Raw genomic sequence first — 17,238 nt, 5'->3', positions numbered from 1 at the left:
ATCTTCAGTTGTTGGCATGGCATTGACTCCTTGACTCCTCAGAGAATGATAAACTTCTTGCAACTTGTTATGTTGTATCTCCATTTGTCTTTCCATCTGCTTCTTTCTCTCTTTTTCATTTCTTTGGGGTAAAATGACTGGACTGGATTGGAATGTGTAAGTGTTTGCTTGTAAATATAAACTTGACATCATGGATAGACAAAGAGAGAAATGTTAGAGAGACCTGAAGTTGGTTGTGTATCATGTGTCTTTTGTTCTTTACTCCTTTCTCTGCTAAAAAGTCTTCAGCATGGACTTCTTCTCTGGACACAGAGCCATAGATGGGAAGAAAATATCAACCCTCCTCTTTGTGTCGTATTTTGTAACCTTCAATTAGAGAATGGAGGACTCGACTAAATGGTTTAGCCTGTAGAAACATTGCTTTCTTTTTTTTTTCTCACACTCACTTAACATTTTTCAAAGTTCTCCTCAGTTGTTATCAATGAATACCAGAATATATTGCAAGTGTCTAAATGTGCATATGTATAGATTAAAAAATGGTGGTGGTGGTGGTGGGGGGGGGGGGTTCCGCTGGGATGACATTCCGGTCAACTGTTAAAAGAAGCAGACTGCACACTAAATATTCTTTATTGCCACATAGTTCCATCAGGAAACTTTAACATCCATAGAACCTTTTCAAGGTTATAGTGGAAGAATATTTTTCACACTAAGAACAAAATAGTTCTCTTTAGGATGTTGAATAAAAAAAACACCCGCTCACAATCATTTTAAATATTAGTGTTTTTTATCATCCACTAACTGTGAAATTGTTTTAGCAGCCACACCTTCATTTTCCTTTATTTAATTATAGTGCCCATGTGTTCATGGCTGATAAAATACCCACATGTAGGACGAATACTTCACATCTTTGCCCATATGCTGCTTTAGGACAATCAGAGAGACACAAACTCATTTGAACAATTTTTTGCAAAACTCACATGTTTAGAGCAGCAGCTCCATTTAAAGTACTGAATATTTTCGGAATGTCCTGAAAAGACAACTTGTGTTGAATTATGTATGCTAAGTGTTTCTACAGAAATGTCTGGCCTGTTTACAGGTGTCTGGGTGTGATATAGAGATTGTGACTCTCATTTATCATAATACATGCATGTAAATGTTGGACTGGTCCCTGGGGACGAAAGAACACCAGCAACCTCAAAAACTGCTTTATAGACACTTACTTAAATACATATGCACATTCACTTAAGTGGCTTTACTGTCTGTCTGCTGAGTTTGTAATGCAAAAGTTAATCTGACCTATATGGAGATTCAATCAAATGTTTTTTTTCACTTACATCACTGAGCACAAAACAGACACAGACTTTAGTTTGCACATGAGGATTCATATTATCTTGATTCTGGTGACACCCTAAGGTTCGAAGAAATCAAAGAAAATAAAGGAATGTTCCATAAACAATAGAAGTTAAGCTCAATCAACAGTGTTTGTGGAATAATGTTGACTAATACAAAAAATAATTCATACCTGTCCCTTGTTTTCTTTAAAATAAAAAATTACAGCAAGGCACCATATAAATGAATGAGACCAATTTTTTTAAAAGCAGAAATATGAAGCTTAGAAACAGTAAGTATTAATGTTTATGGATTGGCCCTTTCACTTCCATTCTAAGAGCCTCACTGTTTGCTTTTTTTAATTAATTAATTAATTTTATTTTTGTTTTTTTGTGGTAATCATTCAACATCATACCACATGTGCTATCAATTGAGTTTACTAAACCTGGAATATTCTTTTAACATAACATTAGCAGGTTTCCATAACCTTTAAAATTATTTAAAATAAACAAAAGAACATTTATATTTTTAAACAGAGTAAATGCACTCAAAAAAATAAATCGTTGGTGTAACTTAATATAATTATGACACATTTCCACGCATTTGAATTATGTTATCTCTGCTTAATCTAGGCAAATAGAACCCATAAGCAAAAATCATGTTCAGCCAATGAGGTCAAATTATTTTTGTTTTAATTGTCTTGTGAATTTAACTTTACACAATTTTGTCTTGTTGAGCCAATTAATTGAAACCACTTAAATTTAAACAACCAGAAATATGTTAACTGAACAACGTAATTGTCATTTAAACCAGCTTAATTTAATTTAATTACTGATATTTCTGCCAAAATTTACTTACAAATCAAATACTCAATGTAAATGTCTCAAATCTCTCTTTATTCAGTGTCCAAAGTGAAACAAAAAACAGCAGTTACCGATCAGTGCTGACATACAATTTCAAAACTACTCCATCTTAGAACAAGGCAGATCAAAAATACAGTATTTCCAGAGTCAGTTTGAAGCAACTACAGAGGTAGTTTTAAGGTTTCAAGCAGGTTGACAAATATTTTGTCAAATAAAGAAAAACTACACAATAGAAATAGAGGAGAAACAATATTGCTATTGCATGCAATTAAATAAAATGAAAATCAACCACTTTTAATGCAGATTTGGCAATTACTGCACTCAAAGGAAAAAACACCAACTTGTGCTTAGTGTAGAGATACAATCTCAAAACTAGTATCTTACAACTACATATTTCAAGAATCACATTAAAGCAACTACAGCAGTAGTTGTAAAGTTTCAGCCAAGTCAAGAAATAAAACTTAGAAACCAACCACCGTCCGAAAAAAAAAAAAAGAGGATTAACAATACTGATATATTGCATGCAACCAAATAAAATGACTATACAATAATAATTTAAAAAAAAATTAAGACAATTTCTGCTCACTGTTGAGCTACAACAAAATAGAACAAGGTCAACTTACTCCAACATCTTGTTCTTCAGGGTTTGCACTTTTGGTGAAAGTCTGTGTCCATCCAGGTTGAAGAACACTTTCTGGATTACCTCAAATGTAGATTTGAGTTCTTGTGGGTAGCTAAGGTTCAAGGCGTAAATGAGTCCGAATAACATGGCCACTGCTACACCTGCATTCCTCAAGGAGCTGAGAACCTCAGTCCCTTCAATCACGACACCAACATCTACAGGCTGATCCACTGGGTCATGTCCTTCATGTCGAACAATGTAGATCCCCATTACTGTCTGCTACATCGCTTCTTTGGCACTCAACCAATCGCAATCCTGTGCAAAATAAACAAAATATGCAGCATTTGTATGACAACTAACCTTTAAGTACACAGTACAGGTAATATATGAAAGTGAAGTAGACGGAAGAGAAGCATTTGCTTACAGCATACTCCTTGAACAGCTGTACATGGTCTTCATTCAAGTATGCATACAATGCTTTGAGGATGCATTCTCTTCGCACATCTATGCTGTTATTCTTAAAAAAACAAATACAAAACACCGATAAAAAAAAAAAAATTGAATATTGATAACCAAGAGGTGTGTATAACTTTGTGTACCAACCTGTGAAATGGGTTGCATGATGTTTTTTATTGTTCGGCCATTGACTCCACCTTTAGTGTGAAAAATCTTCATCAAGCTGTCTGAATATTGGTCAAGCACAACAATCAATTAGGAAATTGTAAAATCACAGGTATCAAAATGTATCAGTATGTAAAATCTGATTTAGATTTTACTATTATACATTTACATACTGGATTCCAAAACATGTATGTCCAAGCACCGATTAATAAAACACGTTCCTCTATTCCATGACAGTAATAAAAGGTGTTTTAAAAATATCCATGAATTAATTAAAATTAAATAACATTAATTAGCCTAATACTACTTACCCAATGGGGAAAAAAACTAAGCCAAGCATGATTTGTTATGTTGCTCTTGTAAAACCTGTGAAATGAAAACAAAAATGAATTAGCATGATATTTACTTAACTTGATAGTTATTTTTTTTTTTTTAATGTATCAGAATGAAATGCATTTTTAAATAGATTCGGATGGTTTAGTTCTGCTACTGAAACCACTTTTCATGTCACTGTAAATTATAAATGAAACTTTCACTTTAAAAATTTGTGATCATACGTTCTATCACTCTTCTCTCCATACTCTGATTGTAAAGTGAAATGTTATGTACTGTAAATTAGGGCTGCAGGATAATCATCGTGCATATGTCACACTGAGCTGCATTTACAACGCAGAGCCGTTGTTCACTGACGAGCTGCGCACCTGATGGAATTTACCGCAGATTACAGAACCGGCTTTACTGACGAGATGCGCATTATACATCGAACAATGATGCAACCCTAACTATAATGTACTGTAGCAGAATACCGCTAGCAAACCATGTCCCTTTAGTGACTCCATAGAACGCGTTTTTCGTTTTCCATGTATTTCCGAATACAAAAATCACGCTTTGGGTACAACATGTTACATCAAATATAAACTTGTATTTTAAGTGAAATAACTGTAAATCGTTTTTACTTGAATTTTCTGTGTTCTCATCTCTACCCGTACGGAAATATCACCTTGCTAACAGCAAGCTCAACAAAATTCAATGGTTAATTGGTTAATGTTTGTAATATAACTCAAACGATCTAGTGAAATACCCCTTACAACTAGTGTCAGATCTAAGCAAATACCACGTTAATGTCTAAATATGCACATGAATACAGGCATTTAAACGAATTTGCTATTTTTTCATTGCGTATACAGGGTGATCCGAGTCTGTTTTAAATATAAAAAATAAAGAGTCAAATATCTGCTTGAATACAATACTAGGACTGTTTTGAACAGTTTTTAATAACTATTATGGTAAAAGTTTTTTGGACTTACCGATTTCAAACAACTCCACCACATTAATGGCGTCGGCTGAAGCGGTCACCGGAAGTTCCTGTATTCTGAGCATGCGCAGAAGAAGTAGTTGACTCGACTCAATTCCTTTTTGTAGTTTCAGCAAAAATTAGTTGCGCTCATTTAATTTCCCCTGGATTTAGTTTAGATTGATTTGAAATAACTGTGTATATCCCTTAAATTGATTCATTTTATTCTATTTATTTTAATCAAACAACACACAGATTTCATTTTTTTGAGTGATGGGCTGCACTTTGCCGTAATGCTCTGAGTATATGTGGAATTTCAGTTACTAAGCAACAGGTGCTGCACATGCGCGCTCAAATGGATGTGATAGAGCAAAATAAACAGAAAGAAAAAAAAACTAACACTGAGAGCACCAGCAAGGAACGGGTAGAATGCCTGTTCCTTTAATGATAAACCAAAAATGTGATGATGAGATATAACCAAAACCCTGATAAACAACACAACTGACACTTTCCCTACATATCAGCAATCTCCGGCCAAAACAAAACAAAACAGCCCTCTCAACTTCTGCCCCTCGATCTCAGCTCCTCCCACAGCTGCTCACCAATTCATTGTGAATAAAGCCACTCATTTGGAATAACCTCAAACACTTCACTGCAGCATTTATCAGACATGGTTCACGACAATACAGCTCTAGCTGCAAATGCAATATCCTGCACTGCATACGTGCCCGCTTGCGGGTTATGTGAAGTGCTTCTCTGAACTTTCGCTTCTTAATAGGGCAAAGTTTATGCCAGGAAATCATTCTTCTTGTAACATGATATAAATAAGGCTTCATATGTTACACTGTTACTAATTTTTAAACTGACAACAGGGATTAGTAATGAATATGTTTTCTCACTGAGGAGCATTAAAATCTTTTGAGCTTTGTGGCAAAGAAAAAAATTTAGGTCACATTTAGTTACAGTGAAAAAAAGGATACCCTTTGCACTGGTGAAAGTTCTATTGAAAAATAATAATACTGCTTGTATTAGTACTCATAATAATGGAATTTTGATCAAACGGGTCCTTGTGGCTGGATGTGAATGAGAAGACATCTCAGGACCTGACTGTTTAGGAAGATGTAATCATTGTCTTGATGTTTTTTCGTCTTCTAGAGCTTAATGAATACCTAGAGTGGTGCCTTGCCTTTGTCAAAGCAACAACAGTCCAAGCAAAAAAATATTATATTTAATGGATATTTAATGTATTTATTCACACAGAACTTATTTATCTAACACATTCTGACTCTCATTTCCTTTTATTGTTGAGTCAGTCATATTTTCCATAGCCTATGTCATATTCTGAACTCAAACATTTACATTCTCCCTGATGAGGGGGCATTTGACATGTTTACAAACCTTATTTTATTAATTTAATGTTAAATTCTGTCATTAAATAAAATAGTCCATTAAATTATACACATAAAAAATGTAGTTTCATATGTGACCCTGGACCACAAAACCAGTCATAAGGGTCTTTTGTTTTTCTTTTTTTTTCTTTTTTTATAAAATTGAGATTGAGATACATCATCTGAAAGCTGAATAAATAAGCTTTTCACTGATGTATGTATGGTTTGTTAGGATGGGGCAATATATTTGGCCAAGATACAACTATTTGAAAATCTGTAATCTGAGGGTGCAAAAAAATCTAAATATTGAGAAAACCGCCTTTAAAGCTGTCCAAATGAAGTTCTTAGCAATGCATAGGCTACTAATCAAAAGTTAAGTTTTGATATATTTATGGTAGGAAATTTACAAATTATCTTAATGGAACATGATCTTTACTTAATATCCTGATTTTTGGCATGAAAGAAAAATCAATAATTTTGACCCATACAATGTAGGCTTGTTGGCTATTGCTACAAATATTATACCCATGCTACTTATGACTGGTTTTGTGGTCCAGGGTCACAAATTAAATTTAATTGACATTAAATGTCCAGACAGGAACATTTATTCTGGCAGCAGGTAAAATATAGCCTTCTCCCATTTTAAAAAAATAGCCATCATCCTATTTTGCTCTTCAAATGGCTATAATTTTGTGGATTTAACAGTCCCGTTGTGAATTTAACGTGTGCTCAGTAATATATGTCATGGGAAATATTTCCACAGAACAGAGGCCCAGAACTCCTATAAAGTGCGCACCGTGCAGACTGCCATAGAGCACTGGGGTTCATTTATTTTATTGTATTTTTCTCCTTTTTTAAACATATGATAGGCTACATATACATCAGTGATATATTTTAATACTAAGTGAAAGTGAGTTGTGATCTCGTGCTCGTATTTGCGGCGTGTTCTCATTTACCCGTTTTACTGGCGCCGTTCCCGTGGCTGTACTATTTAGTCCTGAAAATTAAAGCACTCAAGGACTCTCCGTAAAATAACTGCTTACCCCGGCAAAACACCGTGACACAGCAAGCTCTCCACGCTTTCCCTGCGACTGAGCTCAGGAGAGTACCTGACACGAGAGAAAAGGGCTTAATTGTACTTTAAGGAAAGCGTGGGTTTTTGTGATGTGCCTATTTATATTGTAGCAACCGCCGCCTCGGCTCGGACTGATCATTGAAAACAAATCTTTTCGCTTGTTCTCAAGGTAGACGGAAAACAACTCGAGCGGTGGAAAGAAATTCCCACCCCCGGTCTGATTCACATTCATCCGCTCATTTATGGACAACGCGCGTAGCTTGCACGCCTTGACTGAGCATACGGCGGGACTTAATAACGCTCTGATGACCAGAAGGCTGTTCGCGTGCATTTTCGGAAAACTTTTCCGTTGACGTTTATTAAGAGCCACCTTGCGTCTCCAGCTGAGCATGAGCGCTAGTTTGATTACTTTTGCTCAAACGATCTCGCGCAGCGCAGCTCTTTTATGTCTGTCTGACTGGAACTTTTTCAAGTATTTTGTCGATGAACTTGTTGTGGTGAGTCCCCTTTAAACCCTCGCGACCAGTGTTGTGCTCTGTTTCTAGACTATGGAGGTTCCGGGGGAGGCTTGCGAATCCCCAGACGCAGTTTTTCACGGACCTTACCAAAGCGTTCTTCAAAACGCCGAGAGTTTGGACTTTTCTAGCGCCAAGAAGCGCGGCTGCCTGCAGGAGACCGCGTCGACAGAAATGCTTTTAATAAGCAAGCTGTCCCCCAGCAAGGGAATAATATGCTGCCCCGAGAAAGAGTGCGAGGGTGCGAGTTTAGTGATACAGGCGGCGGCGAATCGTACTTATTTTCACAAGAGTTTAACAGGACGTAAAATCGACTCGTCCCTGTCATCTAGCGGCTCGGGCCGCGCAGACGCCACAGAAAGCAGCGGCAGTCGCGCAGGTTTCCTTCGGGGCGCTGAGAGCGGGCAGAAGGGCTGCGCTGCGGCTGAAGTTCAATCGCGCGAGTTGTGCTCGGCCCGTGACGCAAGTGTGGCGAGTAGTAGTCGCGCGTGCACCACCACCACCAGCAGCAGCAGCAGCAGTAGTAGCATCTCGGAGACAGCGCGAGAGCTGTGCAAAGCCGTGTCCGTATCTTTGGGCTTAGCTATGGAGTCCAGCGAACTGGGCGAGGTGGGACCGCACCATGCGCCGCCACCCCTGACCACTGAAAGTAGTAGTGAGGAAATCTTTTTTTTTGGAATGCCTTTGCTGAACTGCTCAGTGAGCGAACGGGAGGCAGGAGGAGGGAAAGAAAGAGAGTACGCTCTCGCGGCGGGACGAGACAGAGGCGCAGAGCTGCGAGGCAGGGACAAACTGCTCGAGATACTTAAAAGTGGCGACTTGGAGCAGCTAGCTGGCGAGGTGACGACCTTGCAGTGCAGCACCGCATCTCGATCACACTTAACCGCGGCTGTGCATGAGTTCGCCAGCTTGTCCGGGGACTTTTCCAACTTGAATTCAGAAGGTACGGCAGCGACGACAGCACCGGACATGGACGCAACGCGAACGGCTTCGTGCCAGTTCGAACAACTGTTGCCCCAGAGCATGGCCCATTTCGTGCAACCGGAGCTCGAAAACGGACCGAGCCAGAGCTTCGCGAAGCCCGCGGAGATGTCCGGCGAGTTCACGGGCCCCGTGGAGAATTATGTTAATCTCTATAATGTCAAAATCAAGGCAGAGATGATGCCCCGTGAACTTAATGGCACTTGGGCGTACCCGCATAGTTACGCTGAGGACAGCAACGGCCAGTACGGGTCCCTCAAACAGAGGACCCCTTACGCATCTGGTCACGATACTCCTTTTATCTGTAACCCCTACGAGTACGGCCGAAGCGAGTCTCTGGTTCCGCGGGAGCGACCTCCGCCCGAACAGTGGTACCCCGGCGGGATGTTGACCCGTCCTCCTTACCCTAACATGCCCTGCGTGAAAAACGAGATGGGCAAATGGCTGGATGTAACATCATATACGGATAGCAGGTAAGAGGGGGCACTGCTTTGTTTTTTCTTTCCACACTGATTATGTGTTGCGCTACAACCAATTCATTACGTTGATAAAGTTAATTAAAATGGCGCGCGTTAAAATAAGACGCGTCTTTGTACCCCAACATGCGACTGTACGGAGGACAGTGAAAAAGTTTGCCCGACTTGTAGAAATGTTTATTTACAGTTTATATTTATTTTAATATTATTAATTAATGGCTAATGGAAATTAGCAAGAAACGATGCACAGGACCAATTGCACTCATTTGGAGAGCAATTACTTTTTAAGGGGATCTCCCATTCAGATTCTCAGCTATTACAGAGACCACCCAGAATAAAAAAGTCAAAATTTTCTTCATAACATTTAAAAAAAACTTACATTTAAAGTATGAAAAAAATTACATTATATAATGCTCATTAGATGATTAGTTCAAATAAAATAGTCATAGATGTAGTGAATTTTTTTTTTAAAGAAAAGGCTTTGTTTTAGAAGTCTTCTCCACGGACCCCAGTACTTTCGCATGGCCCCTGGTTTCGTGTTTAGTTTCAGTTCTGTATAGTAATGTTTTTTTATTGGTTTTCTATTAATGGATTGGGATCAGTTGCTTCAGGACCATTTTATTAGCTAGGAATTAAATGAAATTGTAATTCCTGAAGGAAGCCTTAATTTGTTTGAAATTCCTCTCTTTATGACTGCAGCCAAGTAAACCAGTACACAGACAGCTGTACACACTAACACACATATACATTTATTCCTTTAGCAGACGCTTTTATCCAAACACACAGACTCATAGTCAGCCTCCTCCCTCAGGGTAGCTGGATCCAGGGATACTGCCATAAAGGCAACCCCACACAGTTGTGTTAAAACGCAAAGACACCGTGCCAAGCGCTTCAAAGCTCTTATCCTTGAACTTCTCTGTATTCTCGTTCTCGTTCTCAGTCATTCACACATTTAATCACCCACAAACTATACATGGAAAGGGAACATTTTGATTCATACACTGACATGCCGGTCCAACTGTCATGCTATGCATTTTAATTAACAGGCATTAGTTAAATTGCATTGCATAAACTCACAGTTTATGCATTAATATCTTTTACTATTTGGTTGTTTTGATATCTCATCATTTGTGGTTTAACAATGTTCTCTTTAATTATAAATGTATTTTGACTTCACTGAACAGTGGGATGGCTGTTTTAAAAAAACTGGTTTCAATTAGACCTGCACAAGCTGGAACAAAAGCAGAACATTAATGAAATGTTATGCAAGCTGAAAATAAACTTCACCTTAAATTAAGACTATACGGAGAAAAACACTTGTGTGTCTCTGCATTTATCTAAAGAATCTGATTGATAATTTAGTGCTTCAATCTGAACCATAAGTTAAGCGAGTGTTTTGTACGAGGCTGTGTTTTAGTGTATACGGAGTGTGTGTTTTTCCTGAAAGGAATTTGAGCTTAGTTATGTGTTTAACCTTTGAAACTTTGTTTTGTTTGAGTTGGATGCAAAACCACTTGATTTTTGCGAAAAATATGGTTTAAGACACCAGCCAGAACATGAAACTGACACACAGAGACCCAAATAATGAGACAAAGTGTGAGGGACTTTACACTGGTCTTGACCTGATATCACACATAATAAATCTTCTGAACATGAATCTTACAACATGAGGCCACATTTAGGCAAAAAAAAAAAGTGGTTTATGAGTAACACAACAAAGTTCAAGGGTACACTTTGTTTATTTGAGTAAGAATTGTTCGTACTTAAATGTACAGTTCACCATATTAATCTTTTGTGATGGTTTTGGTAGTCTACTTGACAACTAGCTGTAATTTAAGGTGACTTTTCTTTTGAAAACATTGAACATTTTTAATAAGCAGTGACTTTGATGATTGGCTGGTGCAAAAATAGACAAACTGTGAACTGCTGGATGACCACTGAAGGTAGATAGCTGGGTTAGTGATACAAATTTGTTTGTATTTATTTGTGTGTCTATGAGTGGGAGAGACAGTGACAAAGAGCTAGAGAGAGGGGATGTGGGGTTGTGAGATTTTTTGTGTGTCTCTGTTATGTAATAATCTGATGTACACCTTGGCCAAATTCAGTTCTAGTCAAACAGCATTCCAAACAAGGCAATGGTTCCTTACAAAGCGGTCAAGGTAGCAACATGGGGCTTCAACCGAGATCCCTAAAAGAGTTCACTGTAGCCCCATTGCACTAGAAATCTGAGAACCCTCAGTCAAAGTGTTTTTATTTACTAATGACTATTTTAGGTATAATTACAGCAGTCATATTTAAAGTTTGTCTTACGTGCTGGACTGCAGTGCTTAAGGCACACAACACACCAGCAGGGCTTAGAACAAATGATTGCTTCAAAGGATAATTCACTCAGCAATGAAAATTCTGTCATAAATGATAAACTTTAGTGTCCTTTGAAACTCTATTTACTTGCTTGCTTCTGTGAACATGAAAAATATTTAGTTTGTTTGTTCAAGCAGTGAAGTCAGTGGGGTCCAGTGTTGTTTGGACTTAAGTATTCTTCAAATTATGTTCCGTTGTGTTCCAAAGAGGAAAACCAAATCACACATAAGGGTGAGTATATGCTGACAGAAAAAAATAACACATTTGTCAATATTTACTCTCACTTATGTTATTTCAAAAATAATTTTTCTGTAAAAGACAAAAAATGAGAATTTTAGAAAACTCTTTATAAAGCTCTTCCCATAAAATGAGTTCATAGTGACTGTCGCTGTCAAACACTAAAAATCACCATAAAATAATCCATATGACCTCTAAAGTGTATAATAGCTTAGTGAGAGAAATTCAAATCGGTAGCACTTTATTTTACAGTACGTGTACTTCCCTGGTACATATGTGGTAAATATCTTGTCACGGATCTGTCTGTTCTCCACCAGTCACGATGCACTCACGCACCTGGTCTCACCTAGCCATTGATTGAGCACACCTGCACGTCATCTGTTCACTCATCAACACACCTACAAATACACACACCTCACAGCACTCCAGTGTCCAGTCTCGTTACTACCTTACTACGTCAATCATTCATGCGAAGAGGACTACTATTACCATCACAATATCTGTGCCTGATACTTTCCGCCTTGTCTACTTACCTGCTGTGTTTCATCCCGAGTGTGTTGTCCAGCGATCCCTAGTCTGTCTGCTCCCGAGTTCCATGCTCGTCTGCCGTATGGGTGTGTGTCCAGCTCCTGTTCCTTGTCTCCTGTCAAGAAAATATATCCAATTTAACATTCCTCCAGATCTCCGAAGAATCCAAGAATCACCACTTACCTGTTCTACTCCCTATTGCTCAAAGTCTGCCAATAAATACCTGTTTTCTCTACGTCACGCAGTCTGAGTCCTACATCTGTAACACAGGCAAATGAGTGGTAACACAAGGTACTTAATTGAAGTGTATGTACATGGTAACAAATAAGAAACACGGCTGTACTTAACAGTTGTACATGCATGGTAATTAGTTTGTACATACAGACAAGTGTGTATAAGAACGGTCACTTACAGGTAGTGCCCGTACATGGTAACTAATTATGTACTTACTAATGCATATACATGGTAAATATGTAGTACTTACGGGCAAGTGGGTACAAACAGGCACGTTCTTACAGTATCCCGCTGGTCCCGTCCAGCCCACCTGAGTTCCCGCTGGTCCCGTCCAGCCCACCTGAGTTCCCGCTGGTCCCGTCCAGCCCACCTGAGTTCCCGCTGGTCCCGTCCAGCCCACCTGAGTTCCCGCTAGTCCCGTCCAGCCCCGCGCCTCCCGTGCGCCCTCGAATGTCCGCGCTGCAAGAGCGCCCTCGAATGTCCGCGCTGCAAGAGCGCCCTCAGGTGTCCGCGCTGCAAGAGCGTCCTCCTGCGTCTTCGCTGGTTCTATCCAGCTCCGCGCCTCCTGTGCGCCCTCAAGTGCCCGCTCCTCCAGAGCGCCCTCAAGTGCCCGCTCCTCCAGAGCGCCCCACAGAGCCCGCTCCTCCAGTGAGACCCCTTATGGGGAACATTCCCAAAGAAATTTTGGGGGGGGGCTATATACTTGTAATCCTAGTAGCCATAGTGGCCTTGCTAGGGACATTTGTCAGGGCCACTATGGCTCATTTCGCATGGCCACATGAATCCCTTTGGGCTTCCCAAAACATATGGCCATGGCTGCCCAAGCCTCCTGTCCCACCATGGCATCCCAAGCCTCCTGTCCCGCCATGGCATCCCAAGCCTCCTGATCCGCCATGGCTCCCCGAGCCTCCTGATCCGCCATGGCTCCCCGAGCCTCCTGATCCGCCATGGCCCCCCGAGTCTCCTGATCCGCCACGGCCCCCCGAGTCTCCTGATCCGCCACGGCCCCCCGAGTCTCCTGATCCGCCACGGCCCCCGAGGCTCCTGATCCACCACGGCCTCCCGAGTCTCCGGATCCGCCATGGTCTCCCGAGTCTCCAGTCCTGCCCTGGCCTCCTAAGGCTCCTGATCCGCCCTGGAGGCTTCCCTGCCCTGTCCAGGTTCTGCTCCAGCCTCCAGGGCGCCCACCCCCCCTCCCCGGTATTATTGTTGTTACGTCGCGGGACGCGCCGTCCGGGAGGGGGAGGTAATGTCACAGAATGGCCCGTCTTCCCCATCACTCATCACTATCACCTGTTTATTTCCAATCATCACCGGCACCTGCACCTCATTATCACCAGCCACATAAAAGCACTTCCCTCAGCTCACTAGATGATCCGATCTTGAAGTGACGTGACAAGCACTGCAGAGTTCCGATCTCAGGATTACTCCATGGGCCATCTCTGCTTCCCGAAAAGCTGAGTATAACTACCTGCGATTACTTACCTGTCCTTACTTACCTTCTGCCTTGTCCTCTTCCAGTCATCCTCCTCGTCTGTCCCCGGTGGCTTGGTCGAATCCTCGTATGTCTCTGACGCTGCACATCTCCAGGATCTGTCAAGACAGAGAGACTGATTGTGATTGACATTCCTATTACTTTAACCTCACAAATTAACACTCACCAAGTCCGAAGAATCCACACGATTGCTGTTTGCTGTTCACCCTGTAAATAAACACCTTGTGACTTCACTTACCTTCTGTGTCCGACCCGTTCCGTTACAGGGATTTCCTGCACGTCATAAGTTTCTACTCTAGAGCGCCCTCTGGCTTCGAGTATGAATGAAACATGCACTGCACGAGAGTGTTCAGCTCTCCTGATATTCACATCTCCTCATTTTGGATATGAATAAAACGTCAGGTCATGTCTTTTTTAACTTAACCTCTATGTGAAAACACCTGCTCTAGCTCGAATAAAGTGCGGGGCACGAATTTAAATTTGTATTAAAATTTATATTAAATATTAAAAATGCAGCTAACGTAGTTCGACACACAGAAATATAAACAAAGTTGTTTGTTCTCTTTCGTCCTTGCTGTTTACTTGGGAAAAGTTTAAAGCGCGTTGAGGTGTCTTGTCTTTTTTTGTTATTTGACTAAAAACTATTCTTGAACTATTATTAATATTACAGTATTTATTTAAAAATTGTAGAGTGCCTTAAAAATAATTATCACAACACTGGTAAAACAGGCTGATTTCTCGTCCTCCGAATTATACTTATCAATCCTGTTTTTATAATCATTATCATTCAAAAAAATGAATAAATTCAGAAGAGGATTAGAATAGAATTCTATTTTAAATAAGACAGGATTATTTTTTTCTACAACTACAACAGTGTTTACAACAGCAAAACCACCATACCCTGTAAACTCAATAACAACAACAATAATAATTATAATAATATAATTCCAGAGTAATTAAGAGGTGCAAAAAAATCTTTAACATTTAAACTTAAAATGGTCTTTTCTGTTCTGTGTTTCTTTTTCAAACCTGCGTCATGGCATTTGCTGCTGTATCAATACAGAAGCATCCATTTCGATACACATATCAGCAAGGAGCACAGTCCATGTGCCCCTTTTATACTTTGAGCACCTGCCCCTCCAAAGGTCTCTGCACGGCCCTGCCTACTATCAATTACGCAATAAGTACCTTGTTAAGTCCATGTTTATAACCCCCAACTTGAGTACCGCATAACTTATTCTGTACATTAATAGGTACATACACCAGTATGTACATAGTAAGTATATGGAAATAGCACTGTAAAATAAAGTGCACCATTTTACATAAACATTACACAGGAATTACCATTTCTTCAAACTTTGTAAGCACTGTTGTGGAGAGCAATTTAGCATTAACAATCCTCACAAGCAATTGAAAAACAGTCTTCTTTTTATTAGGTAAGGTTAGGACTTACCAAGCGTACCATTTATACCAAGTACAGTATGTGTCTTGTCTGGTATCACATAATACCACATTTTTTCCGTAGGTGCTACACATTTACCATGTACATATCATTAGTATGTTCAGTAATGTGTCTTATTAGTTACCATATACGGATACTGTAAGAACGTGCCTGTTTGTACCCACTTGTCCGTAAGTACTACATATTTACCATGTCTATGCATTAATAATACAGTAAAGTATCTAATTAGTTATCAGCCACCTGGTAGTGACCATTCTTACCCACACTTGTCTGTATGTACAAACTAATTACCATGCATGTACGACTGTTAAGTACAGCCGTGTTTCTTATTTGTTACCATGTACATACACTTCAGGTAAGTACCTTGTGTTACCACTCATTTGCCTGAAGTACACGTACTGTAAAATAAAGTGCTACCATCAAATCTTTCTCTCTGCTGAAGCTCTGAAATCTCATTCACATGTTCATTCAGGTTTAAAAAATGGCACATTTGACTTGAGTGATGGCTTTATGACAACAGGTTTATTAAATAATGACAGAATTGTAATTTTCAGGAAAAATATTTCTGTGAGTTAACTTGATAAAAATAAACTTATGCCATTCACTTCTAAGTAGGACTGCAAATTCACTGTTAGTCGATGGTAGATACGTGTACCATTGATTTTAGTGGTGCAAATGTCAGTGTTTATTGGGCAGTAGTATCTAAATAAGTAGTTTTAGGTGACACCTGTATGCTTCAGCAGGAGTCAGTGAGAGCATTTTGTGCACTATGTGCTGTGGAAAAAACATCTGCTTGCTTTTTTGGCTACTGGGATTTCAATCAATGTTTTGTTTTCAAATCTGGAAATCCGTTTACTTTTTATGATAATTGGGCCATCAAATGGGTTGGAAATTGCATTAAATGAGTTATTGAAATGTACATTACAGAAATCTATGATATTAAAAATGCAGGCATACACAGTGCACCCCACAATCTGAGATGTATTCATTCCATTGCAATGTGTGGGTTTAATGTTTATTCTCTTGTCCCTGGAATATTGCCATTTTGTTTTTATTGAAATATAGGCTCATTTTGAGCACTTTGAGCAAGGTTCATTGTTTAGTGTACAATTACTTGTGCTTCCCCACCATCCGTCACTGCAGTTAACAGTACAGGCTGCCTAGAAGGACATGACATGGCAAACGTGCCACATGAAACCATATGCTTATGACCTTCCTTGAAGTGTTCAGTATAAAGTGCTGAGCCCATGCTTTGTTCAACTAGTTTTATACCCCCTTTTTTTTGCTGGAACTTACCCTTTGGTTTTTTGCTGTTTCTAAATGCACTTTTTTCCCTGTAAAGTGACTTCAGTGATGAAGGTTCTCCATGCAATACTGTAGCACACAGTTGGTAGGCTAATGATTCTCATTTTTAACCGTTTTTAATAACATTTCCTCTCAGTATTGATTTGCTGTCAGAGCCCTTACATTGAGATCCTTTGGAAGGCTAAGCATAGGTGAAGAGTTGCTGAATACTGAATAGGTGTTAATGTGCAAATGTGCTCATAGATTTAGCTCATAGAAATTGCATCACAACCTTGTAGATTTCAATAAATAATTTCCGCGACTAAGCATCAATAAATAGCCTCCATGCATGGGAGGTATTTTTTGAAAGTTTTAAAATATATGTTGCATCAAACATTTTTAATTTGAAAACAGATTTTTCATGATCTGGTCTCCACATGAAATGAGAACAGACCCTATTTGACATGTTTTGG

At 39.5% G+C, this 17,238-nt stretch overlaps 1 protein-coding gene and 1 long non-coding RNA gene across 2 annotated transcripts in view; one reads left to right on the top strand and one right to left on the bottom strand.

Annotated features, from left to right (window-relative positions):
- Window positions 1-1,873: 1,873 nt before the first annotated feature.
- LOC306870415 lies at window positions 1,874-4,802 on the bottom strand. Its single transcript, XR_013784254.1, has 5 exons — window positions 4,743-4,802; window positions 3,747-3,801; window positions 3,418-3,497; window positions 3,239-3,331; window positions 1,874-3,129 (listed from the first exon to the last, which is right to left on the bottom strand). It is a non-coding gene; the product is annotated as an uncharacterized lncRNA (long non-coding RNA).
- A 2,293-nt stretch (window positions 4,803-7,095) lies between these two features.
- The window catches only part of LOC306870164 (androgen receptor-like), a 95,126-nt gene continuing 84,983 nt past the window's right edge, over window positions 7,096-17,238 (top strand). The window contains exon 1 of the mRNA XM_079417272.1: window positions 7,096-9,161. Coding sequence (XP_079273398.1) covers window positions 7,741-9,161 — 1,421 coding nt within the window. The 5' untranslated portion in view covers window positions 7,096-7,740. The remainder of the gene's footprint in view (window positions 9,162-17,238) is intronic.

The sequence above is a fragment of the Barbus barbus genome (genome assembly GCF_936440315.1).
Source record: "Barbus barbus genome assembly, chromosome: 5".
In the NCBI taxonomy this organism is placed as follows: Eukaryota; Metazoa; Chordata; class Actinopteri; order Cypriniformes; family Cyprinidae; genus Barbus; species Barbus barbus.
Note: the sequence above shows the minus strand (reverse complement) of the source record. Positions and strands in the feature narration are given on the sequence as shown.